This window comes from Ciconia boyciana, chromosome 4, assembly GCF_034638445.1.
Source record: "Ciconia boyciana chromosome 4, ASM3463844v1, whole genome shotgun sequence".
In the NCBI taxonomy this organism is placed as follows: Eukaryota; Metazoa; Chordata; class Aves; order Ciconiiformes; family Ciconiidae; genus Ciconia; species Ciconia boyciana.
Genome location: NC_132937.1, coordinates 78,097,061 through 78,122,188, shown reverse-complemented (window position 1 = coordinate 78,122,188; position 25,128 = coordinate 78,097,061). Strand labels below are relative to the sequence as shown.

Below are 25,128 nucleotides of genomic sequence, written 5' to 3'. Positions count from 1 at the left end.
GCTCCTCCTTCTGTGGCCCCACTGTAGGTGCTGATCAGAGGTTCAGTTGTCGGTTAAAACCATAATCTGTTTGGTATATACTGGTATGGTGATATTCCATCACCCGTATTGTAAGTGGATAAACTGTGGACCTGCATTACCTTCAAGCAAAAATCAAAGAAAAACTTACTGTATAGTCTAATAACGTGACAAGTCATAAATTCTTGAAATGTTTTATTGCTTTAAAAATTTATTTAGACAAAAATTTCTATAGGCAGTCACATAACTGTGAAATCAGAGAGCTATCATATTACAGAGCTTGCACTGTAATTTAACACACCAGCTCAAGATTCAGACAGTCTAATGTATGTGTATCCTCGGGTTTTTTACAGAGTTCATCACTGCATTTTGTAAACTCCACTGGGTAATATCTGTGTGGGGCAAGTCGGGTCAAAACAAAACACAACTCAATATCCCACTACACATCACGGGCCTTCAGCTTCGATGGGCCCTTGAAAGAAAAGGCTTGTCTTCAGGAATATTTGGGAAAACAAAGGTTAAATAACCAGGTGTCCATTAGGAGCCCATTTCAAGCACAGTACACGCATCCATGAGTCAGCTTTGGGGCTAGCAGGTGGCACAGGTATGGCATTGCTCTGCTGTCAACCCAAGTTAATAGTCAATTTGGCAGCCTTGCTTCTCACAAACCATGGATGAAATCCTAGCCCCACAAAAGTCAGTTGTAAAACTCCCACAGGCATGAGTAGGGGTGGTTTAGGTTATGCCTTCTGCAATGAAAGGCCAAAGTCTATACTCTTATTGTACTAACTGGAGCTGGGAATGAGATGCTGGCAAGTGTACGTTATGTCCTCTGCTTGGATTTCGTCTATCTTGCTGCCATAGTCTGTTCATTTGTAAAATAGGTGTAAAATTGTCTACTTCACAAGGATCTTCACTGCCTTAAATTTATACTTCGGGATGAAAATGGCTCTGTAAATGCAAAGTAATAATAATCATGTGAAAATTTCAAATTCTACCCTCAGTGTTCATATTTATGTAGCAGCAGGCTGAAAACATCACAAGATAAAAAACAAATATAGACGTCCAGAAGTCAGCTTAAGCCCCCAGCCAGTGCACTCCCTAGCAATATTCCCCTATTGCTCTGCTGGGTGCTATCAAATGATGTGACAATAAACAGAGGCACTGGAAATGGAGCAACAGCAAAAAAAAATCAGGATCTCTTCATTGCCATATGAAAAAATATCCCCCAGTGTTTCAAATAAATTCTCATCTCATTGAAGTCATCTTTCTGTGAGATGTATTAATATATTGTTAAAAACTAGCTCTCTGCTACACTGCAAGTTCCGTGTTGACTCATTTGGTGGCCTCTGACAGAGCATCAGGAGAGCTTTATTTGGAAGGACACTGGGGGGGAGGCAGATTAAACAGGCTTCTGACTGCATTCAATTTTCTGTAGTGTGGGGAGATTTTGCACCTTTCTTGGAGATTGTACCAGCTGGGATTAGCACATTCCATTTCCTGCGCTCCTCATAAGGCTGAGAACTAAAGAAAATTAAAATAAAGGTCAGTGAACTTGGCTACGGTTTTCTCCTGCTAAAAAATTCTCCATATGTTTGCTTCTTTTTGCTTTGATCACATCTTGTTTTGGCAGGCTATACATATGTGTGCATGGATAGGGCTTTAATGTTTTTCCATTCCACTACGTAACCATTGTGTGGATTCATCAGGATTCAGCCCATTTCCATTCACTTTTCTTTATGGAAATAATTTGTGTTTAACTTTGCTTTCAGTCTTTCATCAAATTTGCTCTTAATGATTGAGGATAGCTCAAGGTGCCCCTTTTTCTGGCTTTGAGTTGGCAGTACCTCCTTGCCCCTTGCCCACCCCAGGAGAGATGTCCATTCCTGCTTGGGCTGCAGGGCTACACTGGCCTGCCTGTCCTGCTGTGGCCCCACAGCCTGCTGTGGCACATGTTCTGCAGTGCTCTGGAGACACACACACATGCACACCCCATGGGCTTACTTAGCAGGCCCAGTGCCAAAAGTGCTGTGCGGGAAAACATCTAGAGCCTCTGTGGGAGTCTCCTTTCTGCCAGCCCACAGTGTCAGCAGTGGGATTTTGGGGGCAGGACACTTGTCTCTTTTGTTCTGGACCAAGGGCACCAAACCCATGTCACCCAGCCCATCAGTCAGTCACTTGGTAGTTAATTTGGGTCATTTGAACAGGCTGGATTTAAATCAGTAAACTCATTGTCACTACCAACCTCCTGAGCTAACTGATAATCTTCACGTATTTATACACCTGTTTTTTCTTATCATAGTTCTGAAAAAATACACAGGAGGTTTTTTTATATACCAACACCCACCTCTTGGAACAGATCTGAGATCAGGCCTGATACCCTTAAACTGTACTTGCTGGCTCATGTACACGCTTTGGAAATCACATGGCAAATGCATGAACAATTTCTTTTGATGAGCTTTCACTGTTAAAAACCCACCAAGCATACGGCAGAGGAGGCAGCTCCTCAGCAGTGCCCACGCAAGCCAAGGGGAGTGAGTGAGCATGAAGGCTGCCTTAACAGCCACCCCCAAAGCCTATGCAAAATATTAATCTCGGGGCCCACCATCATAGCACACTCCCCTTGGCTTGCCTGCAGTACACCACCCTTGCCATTTAGTTGTGTGTCCAGGGGCTTTTTGCCAATTCCCCATTAGTGTATTGTAATGAGGTTCAGCTTCTGTTTGATTTCCACGATGAGTCTGAGCAGCAGAGCCTAGGAGAAGTCAAATAAGGGCAGATACTTTATGCAACTGGATCTGAAGTATGGCTGAGCTCAACTAAACCTAGAAGGGACATCAAAGAGTAAAACAGCTTAAACTGGTCAAGCCTTAGTGCTTTTCTTCCTCTTGCCTCTAATTCCATGTTCTAAGCATCTTGGGCCTACAAAGAGATTTACAGCGTATGTCATTAGAGCTTCTTTTCATTTCCTTTTTTCTTTCTCACTAATATATTTCAAGTTAATTTCAAGTTAAATCTCACTAACTCTGAGGGTCCCAAAGCACCTCTGCTGTACTGCTCTGTGTAGGGAGACTTGCTCAAAAAGCTCTAACTTGTCACCTTCCCATTTCATAGTAAGTTCAGGCGAGTGAAAAGTCATGGGAACACTGTTCTCTGGGATGTATCACACTACCCGTAACTTGTAACACAATAAATCCTGGCAAGTAGAAAACATCCGGCTCCCATGGCTATAATTCTTGCTTCTTGCTTTATAGTGCAGTTCAAATGAGCAAACTAATGCATGAATTTGCAATCTGTAATTCCTGCTTAGCTAAGAGATTAAAAAGGAAGATTAGGATCAGAGTGAGGGAGATTTGCAGGTATTATGGGCAGAGAAAATGTTAAATATTTGAGTAAGTAAAATACGTAAATGAATGTATTTGGAGTTTAGGGCTTTACTTAATTTAACATATGTCAAGAATACTTCCCAGTCAAAATCCCTGTCAGCAGTTCAGGGGTCCAATAACAACCACTGAAAAATGTACTTCAGTACTACAGGAGATTAGGAGCAGTTTGCAGACATTTTGTACTCAAGGCCTACTTACCCGCTTCTATTCATGGAAAACCTGGCACCAGGCTGAGCACCATCTGTGAAGCTCTGCACAACAGAGATCTGGTGAGGCACTTGGGAAGATGTCTATTTCTTATCACATGTGTAATTTTTACTAGCAAACAGGCTGTGGGGAAACCTCCAAATCATCAAAACATATGCTACCAGGGGAAGGCAGGAAAAAACACTGCCCATGTTCTATTGCTCAGCTAGCCACTCTCCAACTGTAATATGGAAAGAGAGGTGAATCTCAAGGAGGTTGCTACCTAGAGCACTAAATACTGCAAGCATGAAAAGTAAAGCATGCATACAATAGAAATGGACCATTACCAATACGCTGTTCAAAGTGCTGAGGCAGGGTTGGTGGTGTAAATATTAGTGATCAAGAATAAAAGAATAAGCAAGAGTACTGAGGCATTTTCATTGGTACGGATGGCACTGTGAGACACTTCAAAGGGCATGACAAAGCTAAGGCAATGAACAAATGAAATTAGCTGATGGAAAATATATACTGGGAGGAATTTTTGAAGCACTTGTGCTAATTGTTATATTTTGCAATAACAACACAGTACATCAGTCTGATCAGCTCATCAAAAACCTCTGGTTATACAGCTGTGGAGAAAAAACTAAACTTAGAGTGCATAAGAAATGGAATAGAAACTAATATCTAAAATTTTATCATGTCACTATATAGAGCAGCACTGAAGCACTTGGTATTCTGCTCTGCTCATTTTCCTGTGTCAGTTATACAGCAGAAATTAATAAAGATTCAGAGGCTAGATATGAACTAATACGTAACTGTCCTGACACTTTTGAGTTCAAGTGACAGGCTCTCCTTTTGACTTCTTGGTGAACTGATTAATGTAACCATTAATGAAAAGAAAATGAAGCTGAGCAACAAAAGGGTAATGCCATCTCTCTCTTCCTCATCTGTTGAAGAAATTATGTCTTCAATTATGTAAATTAAACTATGGCCACTTTTTTTCCCAGGTCAATGAATACCCATGCTACCTCCTCCCCAGTCTTCACAGTTAAGAAGGAACACAGCACTGAAAACAATCATATACTTCATATGCCTCTACAACATTAAAAAGTTACGCTATAAAAAACTGTGTCAAAAAGCCACTGTTTTCACTGTGGACTCATGTGATGGCTTGCAGCATAGTCTTGGAAAGGGTGGCAGAAAGAGCCTGAGCAATTGGAAACTGTGATGTAGATGATGGTGGCGATGCTGCACCACAGTGTGCTAAACTTCTGCCCTTTAGTTACCACAGCTCTTGAAGAATTCAGCTATGGCAGTTACATATCAGGAGGCTTAGTGCAGCCAAGTGATAAATAGGGCAAATTGGGTGCAGATCAAAGGGTCTTTCGTAGCGTCCATTCATAGGCATGGGCAGACAATGGCTTGCTAAGTAAGGACATGGCAAGGCATGTGTGAAAAATGATCTCTCCAGCAATAATTCTACCGGTGACAGATAATCAGAAATTTAAATGTTATTCTCATCTTCAGAGAGTTCCTAAAATAATGGAGGATGCATAAAACCATTTGTATTTGAAGAGAGAAGCTAAATAATTTAATATTACAGAGCAGAATGCACAGCACTGGGCAGATAAATGATGAAACCCCAGTGCAGTCTATCTTGTGCATTTGCCACACTAATTACAGATCAATTACTTCCCAGTTGTTTGCAACCTTATCAAAGAATAGTAAATTTACTGAGAGCAAAATGTGATAAGATGTCTTTTCATTATTACAGTAGATTTGTTGAAACAGCTCTGACGTTGAGATTAATAAAAGCTTTCCCAAAGGTAATATGATCTGTATGTATATAGTCAGAATTTTAAAAGCTGAAAACTTGATCCTAGGCACTATCATAAAAATTTTTGCCTCTATTAATTATTATCATGTAAACATTCTTAATACAGAAGAGGTGGAGGAAAGAAGAAAATTAGTCTGATGCTAAACTGAAAGCTTGTTATAGAAATATAAGTACACCTTTTGCCTTCCACAGATCAGATAATGAATGAGAGTAAAGTCCAAAACAGAGAAAATCTGCAGTACATATTTTAAGGAGGGTTACAACACTGAAAAGGGAGTGCAGGGGAACAAGGGATGACTTTTACAGAATATTAGCATGGAGAGAAGCAAGCAGTGAACCTACAAAATGTCAAAATGACTGAAATACAGTTCTGTACTTTGAGAAGAGCCATTACACATCAAATTATCTTTACTTTTTCCCCCAGAATTTCCAATGTCTTGACTTTTTTCCCCATAATTTCCACTGATTTGCTGTGTAAATCCTGAGAGCTCTCTCTGCACGAGTTTGCATATCAGCAATATTAACTTACACTCCCAAAGCACGTTCTGAAGGTAAATTTATAAATATTTACTGATCCCAAGTTTTGAGATTCTGGAGAATTAATATGATTGCAGTGTTGTTATCTTTCGGTTCTTTTATAGCATTTTGGAGGTGTTTTGGTTTTGTTTTCTTTAGTGGTTTTTTTTTTTCCTGCCAAAATCAGCCAGATTTGGGAGAAAATAGAGTTTAGCTTGTAGACATCTGACTGCAATAATTTAATGTTTTTGTCATTATGACAACTGTTTAAAATACTGTAGCTGTTACTTGTTACATTTCTGTTCCTCTGGGACAACCCAGGCATTCTTAACGGGAGTGGATCCTGCTATACCATCTACTACTCTAGGACAGTTCAATGAACTAGTGAGTTCAAATGAGTCTGAAGCCTAATTTGTACACTCTCCAATGGGACCATGGATATTGGGCTGATAGTCTAGAGAAGCTGTGATTCTGGTGGTGTTCAGGAGGAGAAGAGATACAACTGGCCCTAACTGCTTTCCTGCACGAAAGGGGACAACTCGTGGGCTGCTCTCTTCAGCAGACAAACTCAGGAACCTTCTGTGCTGTGTGCCTGTCCTAAGTCTTGGTTCTGGAGGAAAGACTTGGCACATGGACTGAAATGGAGCTGGACAATGCTCTCACTGCAATGCTCACTGCAGTCTCACTGCAATGCTCTCCTATTACTCAGAGTAGACATCTTTGAGTGTCAATTCTCCTAAGGAGAAATAGTGGCACTCCAAGATGAAACAGCCTTTCAGAATGCCAAATTGCTGGTGGTTCAGCAAGTCCAGTTCAGGTAACAGCAGATTTTCCCTAGACCTCTTTATTGTTTGTTTTTATCAGCTCAATATTTTTTTTTTTATTCTTCCAGTCATAGTGTATACAGTGGGGAAGTACAGGTTTACTGATTTCTATTGGAGCTGGATCAGGTCCTCTATTAAGAAGACTCTTTCCATTACCTGACTATAGAGATGATTTGTATATTGAAACTAGCAATCCTGGATACCATGGCTCTGAATGTTCAGAAAATAACAATGGAATGATTAATATGTTTTTTGTTCCATGGAACTCTGCCATTTATGAAAGGACAATAAAAATTAATTTGTTAATGGTGGTAAAGTTTTAAAGCAAAAAAAATACAGTTTAGATATGATGTATTGAGCAATGCATTTTTCTAAAGAAAATTAATTAGGAAATAAAATTACCTATTCTTTTAGTTAACATATATTCCAGAAAATAGAAAAAGAATAAGGTTCAATTTAGTGGGTAATTTTTTTAATAAAAAATGCCAAATATGGCTTAATATGCCATAAATTTATGAAGGAGCAATTTCATCTCTTCAATAAATACAGCTTACTTTCAAATAAGTTAAAAGAATTTGATGCAAAGATTCAAAATCTGGGAACCTTGAAATTCAGACTAATTCACATGGTTCTGACCATATTTTATCAGGATGTGTGGGCCATGCTAGGAGACTTTGAAAGAGACTTCAGGGTGAATCTTAAATGGATCCAGGTCCCTGCAATCTTCCTCAGCATTTCCTGTTCCAATTAAGCAAATATTTCTCAGAGTTTTACATCCTATTCTCAGGTGCCTAATTCTTCTCCTACACTTAATTCAAGCTTGCAAGACAGGATTTAACCCAAGAAAATATCTGGGCTAAGGTTCTGAAAGATTGATTGTTGATATGTGCCCCAGTCTCTCCTGTAGATCTATCCCCTAAGGATCTGGTAAGGTAACCTTATCAAGGTAACCTTAACCTGTGATTTCTGCTGATGAGCCTTGAAGTTGAAAGACACTATGCAGTCATGGTTGAGATGTCATTACTAGGACTGTAACAACCAGTGGCAGTCAAGACACTTGTGGCTCTGAAAGAGATGGAAACTAGTATTATAAATACTACGGCAATGTTGTATATACTTTTCACCTTTGCTTAGCTGTGGAGGATATATCTTACTTTAGGTGTTCTCAGAGGGATTAACCACTGTTTGGGAACTAGAGCTTGTGTAAGGAACTGGGACTGGTAGCTTGTTCCAACTCTGCTCAAGGACCCTGAAGAGTCACACTAATTTCAGGGATTTAAGCAACCCCATGTGCTGTCCTAATTAATTTTTAAAGAGCAAGTGTAGCTATTGACAATTTTCATGGCTTAGGATCATGCTCTGGTTAAATTTTTCTTGCTTTAACTCCTACTTGTACTTTGGAAGCTGAGAGATTTTGGAGGAAATGTGCAGTTCTAACTCCAGAACTGATACCAGTGCTTATTGAACTGGTTAGAGCTCTGTTGCATCTGGTCCACACATGCTAGTAAAACCTATTACAAAAGAGAGGAATAGCAGGAGTTGCATAAAACCTGAGACAGACAACAAAAACTGTTGAAGGAATGGCAAGCCAAGAGAGGAAATTGCATAGAATAAGATTGTTTAACTAAGCACAAAGAAACAATAGTGAAAATGTGAAGGAGTTTTTCAAACAATTGCAAGGCATTTATGCAAATTATAGTAAAAGTGGAAACTCTTTTATTTACCTTTGCTCCACAGCATGACAGATTACAAGGAAGTGCAAGTACACTCAGAACACAAACACGGAAATCTTGGTTCTCCTGAGGAGCAGCCAGTCTATGGAGTTCACTGTTGTGGCAGGTCCCCGAGTTAACTCCTATGGATATTTTAAAGATCTTTATAAAGTTACGACAGCTCACAATATTCATAGGTTTGCAAATTAGAACAGCAATAAGTGTAGTATAGAAGCTCTGTGAGCCAGAAGACACCCTCTCTTATGTTCAATGCACTTGGGGTATTGCCCCTGCTCGCACACAGGTGCATGAAGCTCCTTCTGAAGGCTCTGGTGTGGGTTGTCAAATGAGGAGGTAAACCACTCTCAGTGGAATCGGTGCCATGATCCAGCATAGCAAATCCTGTGCTGTTACATCAAGGCTTTAAAGTGATTTCTTAGTATTCGGAGAGGCCTTTCCTTTTTAGCCAACAATGGAAAATAATCTGGATAGACCCTGACCCTTAACCCACAACAGTGAATGTCTCAAGCATGGTACAAGGGATCACAGTTGTTCTTAGTGCCCTTTGCCCTTTAGCATGTCTGAAAGGCAAACTTCTCACAGAATCGGAGATAATCACTCCTGAATGCTTAGCACCCCTGGGGTTTCAGCCTTAGGGCATGGGGGGGTGGAAGGATGACCTCCTGAGGACCCTCCAGCCCTTTTCCTTACAATTCTGTGATTCAAACTGTCAAGTAGAGATATTCCAATGAATTTTGAGCTGAACACAGGATGAATGTGACTTACATACCAAAAATATTGCCTGAACATTATTCATTAGCATGTAACTGCTATTAAAGAGCCAAATTTCTTTCACTGATTGGTTTTGTCACTTGATATGCTACAAGCATCTCACACAGCAGATGCTGATTCTGTGCATGGCAGGGCCACTTCACACCAAGAGCACTGAAAAACTAAAGTTGTTCAGAATTCTCCGAAGTCTAAACAGAGACTTTCATGGTAAGCAGACAAATAGTGGTCCAAAAGTCACAGATCTGATTAAACTGTTTCATACAAATTACCTATTACCACACTGCATGCAATCACCCTGCCCCAGGGTTTGTCCAGGATTTCTGGAGTTTCCCAGGTAAGGGGAGGCCAGATGGAGAACTATTTAGTATGGGTGGAGGCCAGTTGACTGCCAAAAGCAGTAAGATTGGTAAGGCTGCATTTTGCTTCTCTTCTGCAGTTATTTTTTTTGTCACAGTGCTCTAGAGGTCCTCAGTTTGGGGTATATGAGGAACAATATTTGTAACCAAGATGCCCTTTTGTGATAAAGGAAAGCTACATGGGGCCAGCACTGACAAGCACATACCTAGGGCCTAATGATTCAAGTCTCCAGAAGGGTGCTGTGCTGGTCACCCTTGCTTCCCTGCTGGCTTGCGGCATGTCCTGCAAATGATCTTCTGTAAGCAAAAATCTAGTCAGGAAGAAGTTTTATAAGTACAAGTGTTTTTTCTTCACTCTTAGGAAAATTAAAGGGCCTCACTTTTACAGTATTTAGTAGTGCAATTTGGCATGGCACTAATATAGGAGGGAGGTTCCTCCCTTCCCTTCTTCCCTGCCCTGCTATAGGTGGCTGTCAGATAGACGTCATGGCTGTGATTGCTCACTCTGGAGTGGATTGTGGCTGTTTCTGACAAGTCCTGGGTGTATACAAGGTAACTTGTCGGTAGCTCTCCACGCTTTCTTTTCCAGGTGGATTTACAGAGTACACCATCAAAACCTGAAGAATAGCCCACTTCTTCACATCTTGTGTATTTTTTTTAATCTGCCTGCACAAATATCCTTCCAGAAAAAGGCTATACTGTTTTGTGTGCCCTATCTTAAAGAGGGGAGCTCTTGGAAAGTTAGTCTCTTCAGAATTTAAGTCTTTAAATTCTCCCTAGTTCCTTGTGAGAGGCAATAGGGAGTGCTAGGGCCCTCTGACAGTCTCCAAAGAGTAATTAAGAGGAACTGCATGAAGCCCTAACGCAACATTCCCCCCTGAGATCCTAGAGAGACGGGTAGGATTTGAACTGTCCCAGTGGGACCCAAGGTTTGTAGGGTTCACTATCCTGGGGTCTGTTGCTGTGAACTTTCATTCATAAATTTTTTTACCAGAATGAAAATAACTAGAGAATTAATGTAATGTAATTAGAAAGTTGAATATCCCTCAGGTCTCTACATTAGATTTATGTATTTAGTTACTGAAATGAACCAGTGTCCAGTCAGGACAGCATTTTCTGGACTCCTGACTCACTGGTGGTCTGCAGCTGAAGTAAGCTAAGTAATATTGTAATAATTCTTACAAATTATTTAACAAATATTAAATTATTTTCTTGAAAGGCTTATTCTGCCACTACTGGTTTGTATCATGGTGCCTGAAGTGCTTTGCTTCTTTTTAAAGCTTTTTGTGCCTAAGCCTCTGCCTTCTGCTGCCCTACCTGTCTTGATCTTTTTGCAGCTGCCACTTCAGAATTTGAAGATAAGGGGCCATCTAACATAGCAGCATTTTTTTTCTTTCCATGGCCATTAACGTTTTTTCTTTTTGAGTGCCTTTTTTTTTCCTTAAAAAGGTACCTTTGTCTACAGCTTCCTGCTCCAACTTCAAGGAAGAGACATTTATCTATTACCTCACTGCTGCACTGTGAAAGTCATGAATTATGTTCATCTACCCAGATAGATTTTCACCCTGCTTTCAGTAGGTCTCCATTAACCCGCATCTGCCAAATTAAACTGACAGGTTTAGAAAAACTTGACACAACAGATTCTAAAATTAGGTCTGCTACAAAAATCAGAGGGATTGAGACCGTGGTTTCCTCCCTCTGCGCAGCTTTAGCTGAATCAGAGTGACATGATAATACAAAGAGGTAAAAGGGAGAAACAATGTTTCAGTCCTCCTTTATGGTAGGGTTTTGTTATTCTTGCTTTAAATTTCAGTGACAAAAGTGGTTCAGAAATCACTAACAAGAGTTTTCTGACATAGATGTGCCTTGTGTTCCTTTACTGGGGCTTTATTCCTTTTATATTTTCTTTCTTTTTCTTTTTCTTTTTCTTTTTCTTTTTCTTTTTCTTTTCTTTTTCTTTTTTTCTTTTTCTTTTTTTTGACTGTTCTGAGGACTTCCAAGGACAGTATGTAGAGCGATTGTTGGGAAAGAAGGGAACATAATTTTAAAGAGAAATTGCCAATCTTAATTGGCCAAAAATTGACACGAGCTAAAGTTCCAAAAAATGAAATCCCTACAGCCAGTGTGTGTTCACCGTGAAATGCAGTCAGGGAAATCAGGAATAATATTTTAAAAGGACTTTGGCCACAGTTCCTGAATAATCAGCTGTTTTAGCTGAAGTCTTGGCAGCGAATCCACCAACAGGCTTGAAAGCCTTCTGCATACTGAGGACACTGGGGCGAGCCCCATGTTTGCCTGGTGCATGAAGACCCAGTGCAGCAACAGTTCCTGGGGCTTGGTACAACCCTGCTGGAGGTCTCCTACTGCCAAACAGTCGGAAGTGTTGGTCTGGTGCCTAAACATTTTAGGAAAGTCTTAGAGGTCTCAGCTCTTCCTCCTTTCAGCTCCCCTTTGTAGGAGTTATTTGTTTCTTAAAAAAAAAAGAAAGGAAAGAGAAGAAAACTGATTTGGGTGAACTACTTGAACTCGAGCATACTGTTGTGTGTTGAACATAGTGGTGTGTGTTGAACATGAACTTACGCTTCATTGCTGTGAAACATCAGGTCACCTCAGAGAGATTCCTTGCAACCATGCAAGAGGGAAACAACATTATTAACTAAGATTTACTGTCTTCAGAAACTAAAGGAAACAGAGGAGCTGGCATAGCAAATCCAGGCTACCCCAAGATTACACATACCATTTTCTCTGTATTGAACTTCCTCTTATAAAACTCCAGAATGACTTGCTTGATGGGAACACTGGATTAACAAATGTAAAATGCCAAATCTTGCCCTTACTCAACACTTCTCAATTTTTACCACAGAGTTCTTTATGGAGCTCCACTGCTGAGGAAGCCTCCAAAATCCTCAAGGAAATGCAAAAGATGAATAGTTTTTCTTTTCTTAAAACTTGGCAAACAATGAAACAGGCATCACTGACTATCTAGAAATTAATATTTAACAGACAACAGATGACTCTTAATTTTCCTTTCTGAAAGTGAAAATCAAAAACAAAGGAGAAAAATGGGAAAATTGCTATGTCACAAGCCACAGTTTGAAATAGAATTTCTAAACAAATCCTTTTTCATCAGGTGTCCAAGGAAGACTCCCGCCATACAGCGCCTGTTCCAGTTTGCAGAAAGCTGGGCCTATTTGTTGTTTTCTTGCTTCAGGGACTACTGAGATTACTAAATCCAGGGGACCCAATTAAGCTTCCCCCTTCTGACTGTTTTCTGGTGTTGCTGTTTTACAGTTTCTAGAGACGCTGGGACCTGGGAATCTTGGTACATCTACCTAGCAAGTTGTTTGGCAGGTTGTGTTTCTGTGAAGGTGAAATACGTCACTTCACAGAGGGCCAAACTGAAGCTGCACTTTGAAACAGGGAAAATAAATACCTTTTTATTCCATAATACCACTGCTTTCACCAAACAGCCGTCTTGCACTGTTCTTCACTTGGGGTGATCTTTAATGCACTGAATGTCGATATTTTACCATGTTTATATCTTGTATTAAGTCACTGACAATATTTAGTTAGTTTTACAGGATTTAACGTTTTATAGCAAGGACAAGACCTCGTGTTACTATGTGGTTTCCCTGCAGTTGGCTACATTGATACAAATGTCTGCAGCCCAGAGATTTTAATATTTTAAAATGAATGTAACACATGTAATTATGACAGGCTATCAGAGTGATTTTAGGTTACTTTTATCCTAAACAAAACATAAAGCTGAACTATCTGGTGGTTTCTTTATCAGACTCCAAATGAATAACAGCAGCATTCAGCAAACGAGTTTTACGTTGATGTATGCTGCAACACAGTCTCACTGGACTTGTTTCTCTGGGATCACCTGTAAGTCTAAAATTTTACCCTGGGTATTTCTAAATACTAACAAAATCATTTGCAGTTCTGCCTCCCCTTGAAGAACTATGAGAAATTTTTATTTTAAAACAATAAATCTCCACTCAGCAGACTGTTTTTGTTTGGGTTTTTTTTTTCCCCCAAATGAGTAAGGACTGTGTTGGAGATTTTATTTTGGTCAGAGATCAGTGCCAAAACCCTAGCAACTCATTATAATAATTTAATCAAACATCTTTAAGAGCACATTGTTCTATGTTATCTTTTTGAGTGGCCTCTCACATACCATACTATATTATAGCACGTGCAGATCTTGGTATGTGCACAGATGTTCTTGTGCACATGCATACATGTAACTTGGTCTGCATAGATGTGCATGATTTATCTGTATCTCAAACAGGGTTGCAAAGGACCAAAAGTAGATCTTTCACCAAAAATATGTTAACAACCTCTAGAATAGTTGAGATTCAGACCTGTTGTAGCCAGAATTCACAAAGACAGATTTTTTTTGTTGTATAATATGTATGTCTGTATTATTGTGTGGTAAGGACACCTTCTTATAGCCCATAGCATTTATTTTTTTTTTTTAACACAGCCGTATTTTCCTGGGCAAATGTTATAAAACCTATATGCAATAGGTTGATTTTACTATTCAGTTACTTTAAAACTCCTGTGTGCTGGTCCAATTTAAACAACTGTAGGAGATCAGACTGAAACAAACAGAAAAAAATTACTTCCTCCAATGTTGACTTTCAAATTGGTTGAAGGACCCCAGAGATTAAACGATGGATGTTTGGTATCTTTCTGTTAGGATCATTTTTTATTTTTAATGGAAAACTTCTGACTGAGACAAAAACGCCAAGCAAGTTAGTTCCTAGCAAAGTATATCTCATGTGGCTAAGGCAATGGGAAAATAAAAAAATCCCAAGCATCACACAGCACCCCAAGCCCTTTACATGAGCCAAGCATCTTTGCAGCTAGTAGTAATTCATCCATCTATGGATCTACATCTGTTAGCTTAATAGGTGACACAAGGCTGGATTTTAAATGAGTCTAACCCAATAACCAGACTTATGTAATAGGCTTTTCAGGAAGACAGAGAAGGAAGCCTTAATGTTAAGAAATCCTAGCTCAAAGTATCAGTTCCCATAGCTCCAATGGCTAACATTAAACCTTTCTGCCTGTCTGTCAGTATAACTTTCCTTTGTATTTGCTTTACTCTGGCTATCACATTTGCACTAAGGCTCCTTTTGCCCTGCCGTTAACCTATGTGAACGCACAGGTGTGTGCATAATTCATGAACAAAGAACTATTATTATTTCAAAGAATTTCTTTCTCATGGTTGTTGCTGCAAAATAATGCACATCACATGCAACTATTTTTCTCAATTACTTCCAAAATGTTACTGATATTATGTGTCCCACTCTGTCACTCAAACTACATTAAAAAGCGTAGTAAAGAGTAAGTTTCTGTAACTTAGTTGTTTGTAATAAAGGTTGTATCTTGTTTTCTTTTACAGGGCTCATCAAGCAGAACATGATTTTCTCTTCCTGTACGCTGGTCTAACTCCATTGACTTCAGAAGAATTACTCTTGATTTATTCTGGTGAGAGATGAAGAGGCTGCTGATTTTCTACCTTAGATGAGTTGCTGGCACAATAGCAGAAATATTGCATGTGTTGGAGAAAAAAATATGGTGTGCACAAGCAGAATGTCCCACACAACTCAGTTAGTTTAACTTAAGAAATGTTTTCTCTCAGAAAATGCCAATAAACTAGAGCAACATTTTATTTAATGGTGTGGAAAAATTCCACAATATAGCCATATGAGAAATGTATTTAATTTTCTTTTTTTAAGCAAGTCAGCAAGTAAGGCAAGAGTGCATATTACTAAGTTTGCTAGCACAGCCTAGAAGAGCATATTGAAAGATCCCCTGTAATGCACAATTGGACACAATGCTAAGATGGAGTGCTTTGTGCAGCTGCAGAGCACTTTGCTGAACTGATTGGTTTCAGATGCTGTGAATCTCCAACCTTGTTATTGGCAGACATTAAAACAACAGTGTAAACCTTTTGTCTCTTATTCTCTCCTGATTATACAGGACATGGTGGGACAGAATAAACATAGCAAGGCATCTTTGCATTGGAGACGGTTTCAGCGATAAATACAACCCTGGCATAGGGAGGCACAACTCTTGTTGACTTCAGTCAGTGCTACGCTGGATTACTCTCGGGATGAGTTTGATCCTCAGTCTCTTTCTAGTAATGAGTGCTCTGGCAAGAGCATTAAGCACTACAAGCAGAGAATTAGCAGCTCCAGTATTATCCATGTTGTCAACAGACATGGAGAGCAAGCAGGAGGCAGAAGGAAAATATTGTGTGTGCTTTACTGGTTTGCAAATATACACTGATTAAATCAGCAGCAACACACTGACAAAGTTAGGACTTTTTTCTACTCCCTTGTAACTGTACATAAATAATACATATTTAATCCAGTTTAAGGTATTTATTTAGATCCATTAACTGCAAGAAAAAGTAGGCGGTTAGATAGCGAGGACCGTTAGAGGGCTAGATGTGGTGCTGTCTTTGAGAGGTATTCACAGTGCTGAAAAACATTTCATACATAAAAGTTGCAAAGCAGTATTTATCCTTCCTTGAAAATAGATTGTCAATATCTTAACATGAATAAGGAAGCTCACGTTGGCAGTACAAGAAGTCTGGGAATGTTTATGTATGTTCTTGTTAAAACTGGTGTGTTTAATTCCTGTCTGAGCTCCAAGTAAAACCTTTCTGTTCAATATTATTTTATTTCATGACAGGGGAAGGAGGGCTACAAGAAAGGACTAAATTTTAATCACCTCCAAATAGAAAAAAAAGATATTGAGACAGAAAAAAAAAGATCCAGCAGCAGGCATCAAATCAGACAGAAAGAAGTAAAAAAGAAATTGGCAGCCAGAGACAGGTGAGAAAAGAATAGTAACAGGCATACCAGGTTTTCAGAGACACATCCTCTCTCTCTCTCTCTTTCTCTCTCCTCTCCACCCTTAGCAACGAGACCACTTACAGCCAGCATTCCCCGTGTTCCTGGTGCATCTCTCTGGCTTGGATCCAGCAGGGCTTGGACCAAGCTGGGGGCCAGAGGGAGGCACAGGGGAGGCAGCTGAAAGGATGCTGGCTGCTTCCCCTCCTCTTTTGAGTGCTCCTTCCTCTGCCCCATGTCATGGTAAGTGGCTGTGCTTTTCCTGTGGGTCCACAAGGCAAAGCACAGCCCAGGAAAGGAAAGTCTGGGTATCTCACTTGATCAGTGCTGTTAACTGGGGAGGCAGCGCCTGTGCCACCAGGCCTTACCCCCCCCATGGCGCCAAACAAAGCTTAGTCCCAGAGAGATCTGCCTTTGAATTTTTGTGCCTTTCTCTGTCTTCCTCCCTCTGTCTATTTGCTCGTTCTTCTTTTCTTTTCCTTCATGTTTCTTAGAGCATGGGCCTGATCTTTTCCCCACATTCTGGAGCACCAGACACTTCCTATGATGCCGGGTAAACAACAGTCTTCTGAAAAGTCCTCTTGTGGAGTGGAGAGGATGGCTTGAATCTTTTTGGGGTTTTTTGTGTTTTTTTTTTTTTATGTTAATCACACATTCCCCCCTGAGTTTTGAGCTTAAATGACTATGAAAGAAAACTGAAGACTGCTGTTAAAAGTCTGTGTTCTAGCTACGCATGGATTTCTGATTGAAGCTCAAGGAAATAATATACTGAAAACAAAGGCCATTATACATTTTCAGACCGAGAGAATATAGCCCTGAGGTTTGTGACAGTATAACACCTGAAAAGAAAGGGGCTTACAGCTAGTTAAGGTTTGTTTCTGAGCTAGATGAAGCTATGCAAGCTATATATGACCAATAAAGTCTCTTCAGTATAACTGCATTGGGAAGTTATTCCAGGTATGTCTGTGGAATCAGTTTTGTGAGTTTATCTGTATAAATGGTTTATAGAAATAAATGTCACATTCCCTGGTAAAATGAGGAGCTTCTACCGTGAATAATGCAAGCTTATCAGAGATACAAGAACTGATGAATTATAGCTATAGTTTCCATATTTACTACTGCAAGCTCTAATTTTTTATCCTATGAACAAGTAAACTGTGAAGGGATGGACTGATTTCTGATAAAACAAGAGCTGATAAAAGCCCTGGTGCAGAATGAAGTATATTTGGGTTGTTTATAGCATGCAATTAGTTTTTCCTGACCTTTGTTGCTACTACTAACTCAAGACTATCCTCTCAAATGAAGTGACACTGCAAAGCAAAATATGCACTTCTTCCTGGCAAAGGTGATACAGGACAAACCAACATGAAAACAGGTTTTATCCTTAGCTATAGGTCTTCTGCCAAGTTACAGAAGTGTAATTCCCTTGCTAGTCTTTCCTTTAAGGCAAAGGAGATTTAAAAGAACACTCAGAGTAGCTTCTGAGCTTCATCTAAACTAGTACATTTTGATGCAGTGGAAATGAATCAACATACAGTGTGTGAAGAAAATTATATACTTAACCTTGAGGTAGTAATTGATTCGGAGAATGTTTGTTGGAAGGTTTCTCTGGAAGTCATCCAGTTCAGACACTCCCCTGAAGCAAAATTATCACCATCTGTAGATCAGCCAAGGCATGACTTTGCCTAGTCAAGTCATGAAAACCTCCAAGGGTGGAGATCCTACAACCTCTCACTATTCCAGTGCTGCAATTATGATCTTTTTTAGGAATTTTTTCCCAAAAGTTTAATCTGAACCTTCCAGCTGCATTAAGTGTTCATTGCTCCTTTTGATGTTATTTTCTTCTAATGGAAAGAGCTTGGCTCCATCAAATAATAAATTCCCTTCCAGCAGTTGTAGGCTGCTATCAGATAATCTCTGTGTCACACTGAACTAGCCTATCTCTCTCAACTTCTGCTTGAAGGTCATGTGCTCTAGGCTCCTAACTATCTTGGTAGCTTCTGTTTGATACTCTTTCTCCTTAATCCTCTTCATCTGGAACCTAAAACTGGACACAGCAGTTTAGGTGCAGCCTCACAGGGGCTGAGAAACGATGTATAGTACCTCCCCTTGATCTTCTGGCCAGGGTCCTCTTAATAGGCAGTGTGCACTTTCCCTTATTTGTGATGTGATTGCAATGCTGATTTATACGTTGCTTGGTATTCACTGCCACTTCCAGATATTTACATCAGGGCTGCTACTCAGCTAGTTAGTTCCAGCCTGTATTTGTGCATGAATTAGGCTTTTATGTTCATGTGCAGAATTTACACCTCTTGAACTGCATAAGATGTCTGTTGACCAATCTTCAAGTTTCTTGAGGTCCATTAGGACTGAGATTTTACTTTCTAGCTTAATAATCTCTTCTCCTTATTTACTATCATTCACAAATTGCTTTCTTAGCATCCAGGTTGCTGATTAAATTATTGAAGCATATAGCCCTCAATTCTATTTGTTCATAGCTGCCAACCAGATACCAAGCTATTGATTACTACTAATTAGGTTGTCTTCCTCATTCAACAACAGGACCATGTTTTCTCCAAACTTCCTTTCGCTACTAGCATACTTACTAAAGTTACATTATCCTCTAACTCTAGACTTGGGTTTAGTTTCACTTGAGCTCTGGCCTTCTCTCTAAGTACTTTAGCAAATAAATCTTATATTCTACCCAATCACTACAGGTGGCCAAGGCATATGACATATTTTTTCTAAACTGTTTTCCCTGATATATCCCCATAATATCCCCAGGGTTCATTGGTCTTGATTCAAAGACCACTAAAAGACAAGCCTCTGATTTCATATCAGAGCTGTACCGTCAAGAGGTTCCTTTATACAGGATGCAATCCTCCCTCCTCTTCTGCCCTCCCCAAAGAAGCCTGTGCCCTTGATGCACATGCTATCCCACTCAGTCTCTGTGACTGTGCTCACACTGTAGCCCTGCAACCAGTCATGATCTTGCAATTCTTCCTGACTGTTGCTCAAACTCCATACACTAATGTAGAGGCACTAGAAGTAGGTCTCAGAATGCATTCGCCTCTGAGCACAGACTTGACTCACTGGCCAGCAGACTCTGTCACAGAAATACACTAGCTGTGGCAAAGCTAATCAAGAAGCTGACCAAAGATCAGAGGCTTGAGAGAGAGACATACTAAAGGAGAAACAACAATCTGTTTTTAACGGACAACTCTGATCATTCAGAAATAGTCATTGGCCCTGAGTAATGGCCGGTCTTGACCCTGCAGAGATGGCAAATTTTATAATGTACCCACCACTAATACCACAGGTGACTGAGGCATGGGACACTTTTCTAACCTCCTTCCCTTCCCCCTTAAGTCTCTATGTGCCAAAACTTGAGAGCAGACTGCCTATCACTTGGATAACCATTTCTACAAGTAGAATATACAGATTACAAAACAGTTGCTTCTTCTTTTGCTCTGTGTTTACTGGCCATTATATTCAGCTTCCTCACTGGTGTTTCTACTATTTCACGCTTCTATTTCCTTTGGTACTCTTGGATTAGTTTTATCTGAGCCATGTGATTTGCTGTACTTTAATTACAGGAGCTGCTCCCTAGGATTCACTGTAACAATATGTCTATCACTCTGGTATTTGCATACTTGTCTGCCAAGGCCATTACTCTCCAAAATCTATCAGAGTCCCTCTTTTTTCTCCATAACTCTTGGCCATATGTCCCATTGACAGTGCTGCATTCCAGCATGTCATTACAGCCATAGTATCCTCCATGATAGCTTCTCTGTATTGCCCTCCAGTTTCTTTGCAAAATCTGTCAGGATGGGTGAGGTTTGCTCCGGTCTACACTGTCTCGGACAGACTCTCTAACAACTGTTTCATAATTATTAACCTATACACTTTAGCCCAATCCACCAAGCACCTTGTAAAGAAGAATAACCTCGACAAGCATTCCTCCTCCTTCTCAGACAAATTGTTCAGAATAGCTGCTTTTTAGCCTCATGTTCTGTAAATGTAACCGTATCCGGGGTCTGGTGGTTTGTGGTTTTCATCCCACCAAAGAAATAAATGAAAGTTTGCCTCACTCTAAACTGTTGTTGGCACCTATTAAAAGGTGATCACCCAGCCCAACTTAAGTAAGGATTGGTGAAGACTTACTAGAAACATGTCCATTTATACAAGCAAACAAATCCTTGAAGTAGTTTCTTCAAGAGCTGTTGTCATCACTGCTGTGGTTCGAAGACTGATTTAGCTGCTATTCATAGACTATTGTTCCTTTCTAAATTGCATGAAGTTGTAAACACAGGAGCATTACCACCTTATTTTCATCAGGCAGTCCTCAGCAGTACTTAGATGAATTATTTCTTTTTAATGGAAACTCTGATAAAAGTACGCAAACCCCATCTTTCTCTGGCATCAATTCCTCTACACTAGGTTGAGAAGAAAGCTTCAGCTTCTGTCACATTCCATGGTGCATCACAATGTACCAACATGGGGAAAGTGCCTCACAAGCTTACACTATGTTTATAAGTAACTTCCCTTACCATCTGCTTTTGGTTATTGACAGAGACAAGACACTGTGCTAGATGGTTTGGTCTGATCTAGTAGGACTAATTTCATCTTCTTATGTTCTTGCCTTCATGACACAAAGTAGAGCCTAAAAGGGTAATGCAAGGGCCCTGTCTGCTACACACACTCTGTCTTACTGCGGGGCAGCTGCTTGCTGCTTGCACAACCTACTGGGTTGTGCTCTACTTCCTAGGTAATCAAGTTGCTCTCTGTAGAATTATGATTTTGTGAGGAAAAAAAATCTGTGAATGAGAAGCCAAATTTACTCCTGTCTGTGTTAAAGCTGACTAAGGCCACAGTAGGAGAAAAGCTGCAGAACAGGGGAAAGTGGCTGCAGTAACAGGAAATGGCATACATTGTTCTTCTGTCCATAGATATGGGGGGAGCTGGGGAAGAGGCTGAAAAGCAGTGCCTTTTGGTAAAAGGGTACTGTCAGCATGATCAATAGCTGTAGTGACAACTCAAACTCCTGTGGACTGCTAGCAACAAACACAAACTTTCTCCATTCAGATAAATTCCCCTGGGAATAGAGGGTCTGTTTCATTTAAAATACACATTCATTATATTTCTCTGCACCTATTGTGTTGAAATAGTCAGTATCCCTTCTTATTTTGTGGTAGTAACGCTTTGGGACTACCTGATCAGAAGACTACACTTCAGGTATAGTATTCTATTGTATTCAGATAAATTATTTTCCTTAATACTCACATAGATTGTCTTGGAAAAGTGGACTACTTGTAAAACATAAAAATGCAAGCCAAACATTCTTTCCCTGTTAACTTGAGAGGTGGCTGTCGATCCTCAGGTTTTATTACTTAATATAATACTGATTTATTGCTTTATGAAATGTTTATGTTCTAACACCCCTCCCCTTTGGATGTCTCTAATGCATATCACAAAGTCCACTTGGTTTTTGCACTGTGTTCAGGACTGTCCTTTTATAGCAGACATAGAGAGCATTATTTGTGCAATGGAGTAGCCCATGCTTTATGATGGTTTGGGATAATGTGGAGTGAAGGTGGCCAACTATAAAAGCATTCAGGTTATGTGCTACAAGGTATTCTATCATACAGTATGCTGCATTGTCAGCAATATTATTGTTTCATTCACTGAGCTGACTGTGCCTACCCATTCTAGCAAAATGTTTAAATACCTATACAAAAACTGGTATGTTTTTGTAACTTAACACCACCCTAAACTACAAAACCTTAATATTATTTGCTATGTTTTCTCTTAAAATACCTATGAAATGCTTACTGGATTTTAGAAACATTAGATCAACAACCCAATGACCTATGTTTATCTACTGAACTGAACAGGAGCAGCTACTTGAACAGGTACAGGCACTATGAAAAGTTGAACATGCTCGTAACAGCTGACCCGGAAAGCCTGCACAAATTTCCAACAGTCTCTACGCACTTCCTTTTGTCTTGTCTACCTGGAGCAAGACCTCTGCGTACACTACTGAACAGCTGATGCAGCTGAAGACTTACTGGGATTTCATTTGAGCTGGTGACCATTGCCTGAGCATTCACCTTCTCTATTCTAATGCAAGCTACAAGTCAAAACTCACCTGGGGTCAGTTTCTGAAAATAACTAACTTACACTTTCCCAGACTTGGATGTTCCTGAGAATCTGCAGCACTGCTTTCTTCTTTCACTGCCTGACTGAAGGATATTAGTAGTGTGCTGTGGAGGAAACATTTCCTACCTCTGTATTCCTCTGCAGATACATAAAGGGGTCCCAGCTCCAGCTGCCACCTTCTTTAAGCACAAAATCCTCAGGAAATAAAGTACTTTTTTTTTCCTTTTTTAACAAAGAAGCAGTCAGCTGGTAGCTGATAAACACACAGTGGGCAAACAGCTGGCTCAGTGTACCAAGACTCTTGCCACAGTAGTACCATAGGTTTAGAATGTGCAAAGGTATATTTATTCACTGTGGCTAGGAAGAAATTAGTAAAAGTAACAGAGACACTAATTTTGTGCCTGGTATGCTGGTATCTTTTTTGCTGCTGTCTATTATTGACTAGATCACATTGACTGTGATGCTTCAAACACTGTAATTCATCAGACAGATGCTGACTAGCTACTTGTTCATTGTTTATTTATGAGCAGGGAAAAATTTCCAAAGGTGTTCAGATAATTTAGAATCCAGCAATCAATACATACATATTTTTTTAGATTACAAAATAATAAACCTAAGTTAAATTATATTTTGTTCTACGAGAGAGAAAAAAATGAACCCTCAAGGGGCAAACAAACTGTTGTTACTGAAGGAATTACCCATTCAGGATAGACTCAGCTGCCTAACTCCTCATTAACTATTTATCAGTTCCTTGGAAGGAAAAATCTACTATACAGTGAATTCCCATCAATATTTAATACAGCAGTGCCTGGAGCGCTAGACTGAGTTTCTCACTTGTGCAGACGGCATAAGCAAAGTGTGTACTGCCACATCTCTTAATGGGGGAAATCTCAGATAAATCCCAAGGCTTCTTTCTTTTGTTATGGTTTACTTTATATACTTCTTAGAATTGTTAATGACCTGTTCCTGAGCATTTCTGTAGGGTTCATGCCAGTCTTTTCCTTTCACACTCAGAGCAAGTGCACTTATTGATCATCAAGCAGTTTCATCTGAAAGCCAAAAATACACCATATTGACTTAATGCTACCGTCTTCTGGTTTGGAAAGTACCTTTGCTAGCGTCACTGTTGTCCATTTGTTTAATTTTTTTTATGTAATAAAACTATCATATCTGAGGTTTTTTTGTGTTACTGTCCTAGTTTTGGTCCTGATATACAAAACACACACTATACAAATAATTGGGCCATCTTCATTAATATAATTTTCGTTCAGTTTCAGAATCATCCGTCATAGTCAGAAGACTTCACCAAAAGCTTGCTAGCTCTTTTGCTATTTCTATACCATCTGCCTGCCTGTTCAGTTCCTAATTACAGATATTCTGCCATCACAGTTAAATGTACAGCTGCTGGATTACAGCTAAATTGGTTTTCATCACACTTTTAGCCAAGCCTCAGTTCTCAAGCTCTTCCATTTTTCACTGTCCAGGGTCAGTTCCTGACCTAGCGTGATACTGCAGCAGGGACAAAGGAACATATTAGTGCGTTACTCTAACAGTGTCATACCTGTCTAACCTGTCCTGAAACAGAAGTGTAGGAACTTGTTTTGCACTGCTCTGTGGCAGAAGGTTGTCATGACATTTGTGAAGTAGGAACTTCAGAAAGTAAGATGCTGCCTACTGAAGAACACTAAATGATCTTGGTCTCAGTACCCACAGATATCCCCAAAAAAGGTAGTGGGTTTTTTTTTAACCTCAAGGCAGCAGAGACTTCCATGGATCGGCCACAGGTGGAAGAGAGTCAAATGTGAAATTTCTAAAAGACTAATAAATTAACTCAAATTCATACTATTTTTAAGGTTACCCAAACTGCCTATTATTTTCTTATTTACTCTGTCACCCTGTTCACTGCAACCTAATGACTCTGCTTTGAGCTGTCTGCAAAAATACTCTGCTCTGAGCTGTAGATAGCCAAAATACTCTTCTCAAAAGACTTGTACACAGTAGCCTGTTCATTCCCACTTGGGCATGAAGTAATCTCCATTGCCTAGCTGCCACAGCTGGCAATGAGGCAACAGACCTAAGGATTAAAAAAGTGATTAGCCTGTTCTCAAAACTATCTGTCATACACAATAACCTGCTGAAGTCTTAGCAGCCAGTGGTGATGTGATATGAATTTGGCCCTTTTGATTTGATTTCCCTTACAGCCTCAAAATATTTTGCCTTTAATTCCTTTTCTCTGGCTGCTCATATTGTTCCATGATGATCACGCATTCACTCCTTGTTTCATTTTGCAGGCATTTGGGAACACAGTGGCAACATGCCATGAAGGTTGGGCTTATTCCACTTCATTCCACTTATTTGACTGTCCCTCTTCATTCTTCAGTGTCCTCAAGATTTATTAGAAAGTTTTATCTTATGTAGTGCCTAGTCCTTCTGCCAGATGTACATGGAAGCTCTTAAAACTCAAAGCAAT

The 25,128-nt window shown here is 39.8% G+C and overlaps 1 protein-coding gene across 5 annotated transcripts in view; it reads right to left on the bottom strand.

Annotated features, from left to right (window-relative positions):
- Window positions 1-262: 262 nt before the first annotated feature.
- Window positions 263-25,128, bottom strand: part of LOC140650962 (uncharacterized) — a 42,542-nt gene continuing 17,676 nt past the window's right edge. For 2 of the 5 annotated variants that reach the window (XR_012042216.1, XM_072859892.1), the window contains 2 exons: window positions 8,492-8,622; window positions 263-1,542 (listed from right to left, as the gene is read on the bottom strand). Coding sequence is in view for 3 of the 5 variants with exons in the window: in XM_072859892.1 (XP_072715993.1) it covers window positions 8,536-8,622 (87 nt within the window). In the remaining 2 variants the exon portion in view is untranslated. Of the gene's footprint in view, window positions 1,543-3,501; window positions 3,671-8,491; window positions 8,623-25,128 lie in introns of those variants that run through there. The other 3 variants (XR_012042215.1, XM_072859894.1, XM_072859893.1) reach the window with 3 other exon arrangements.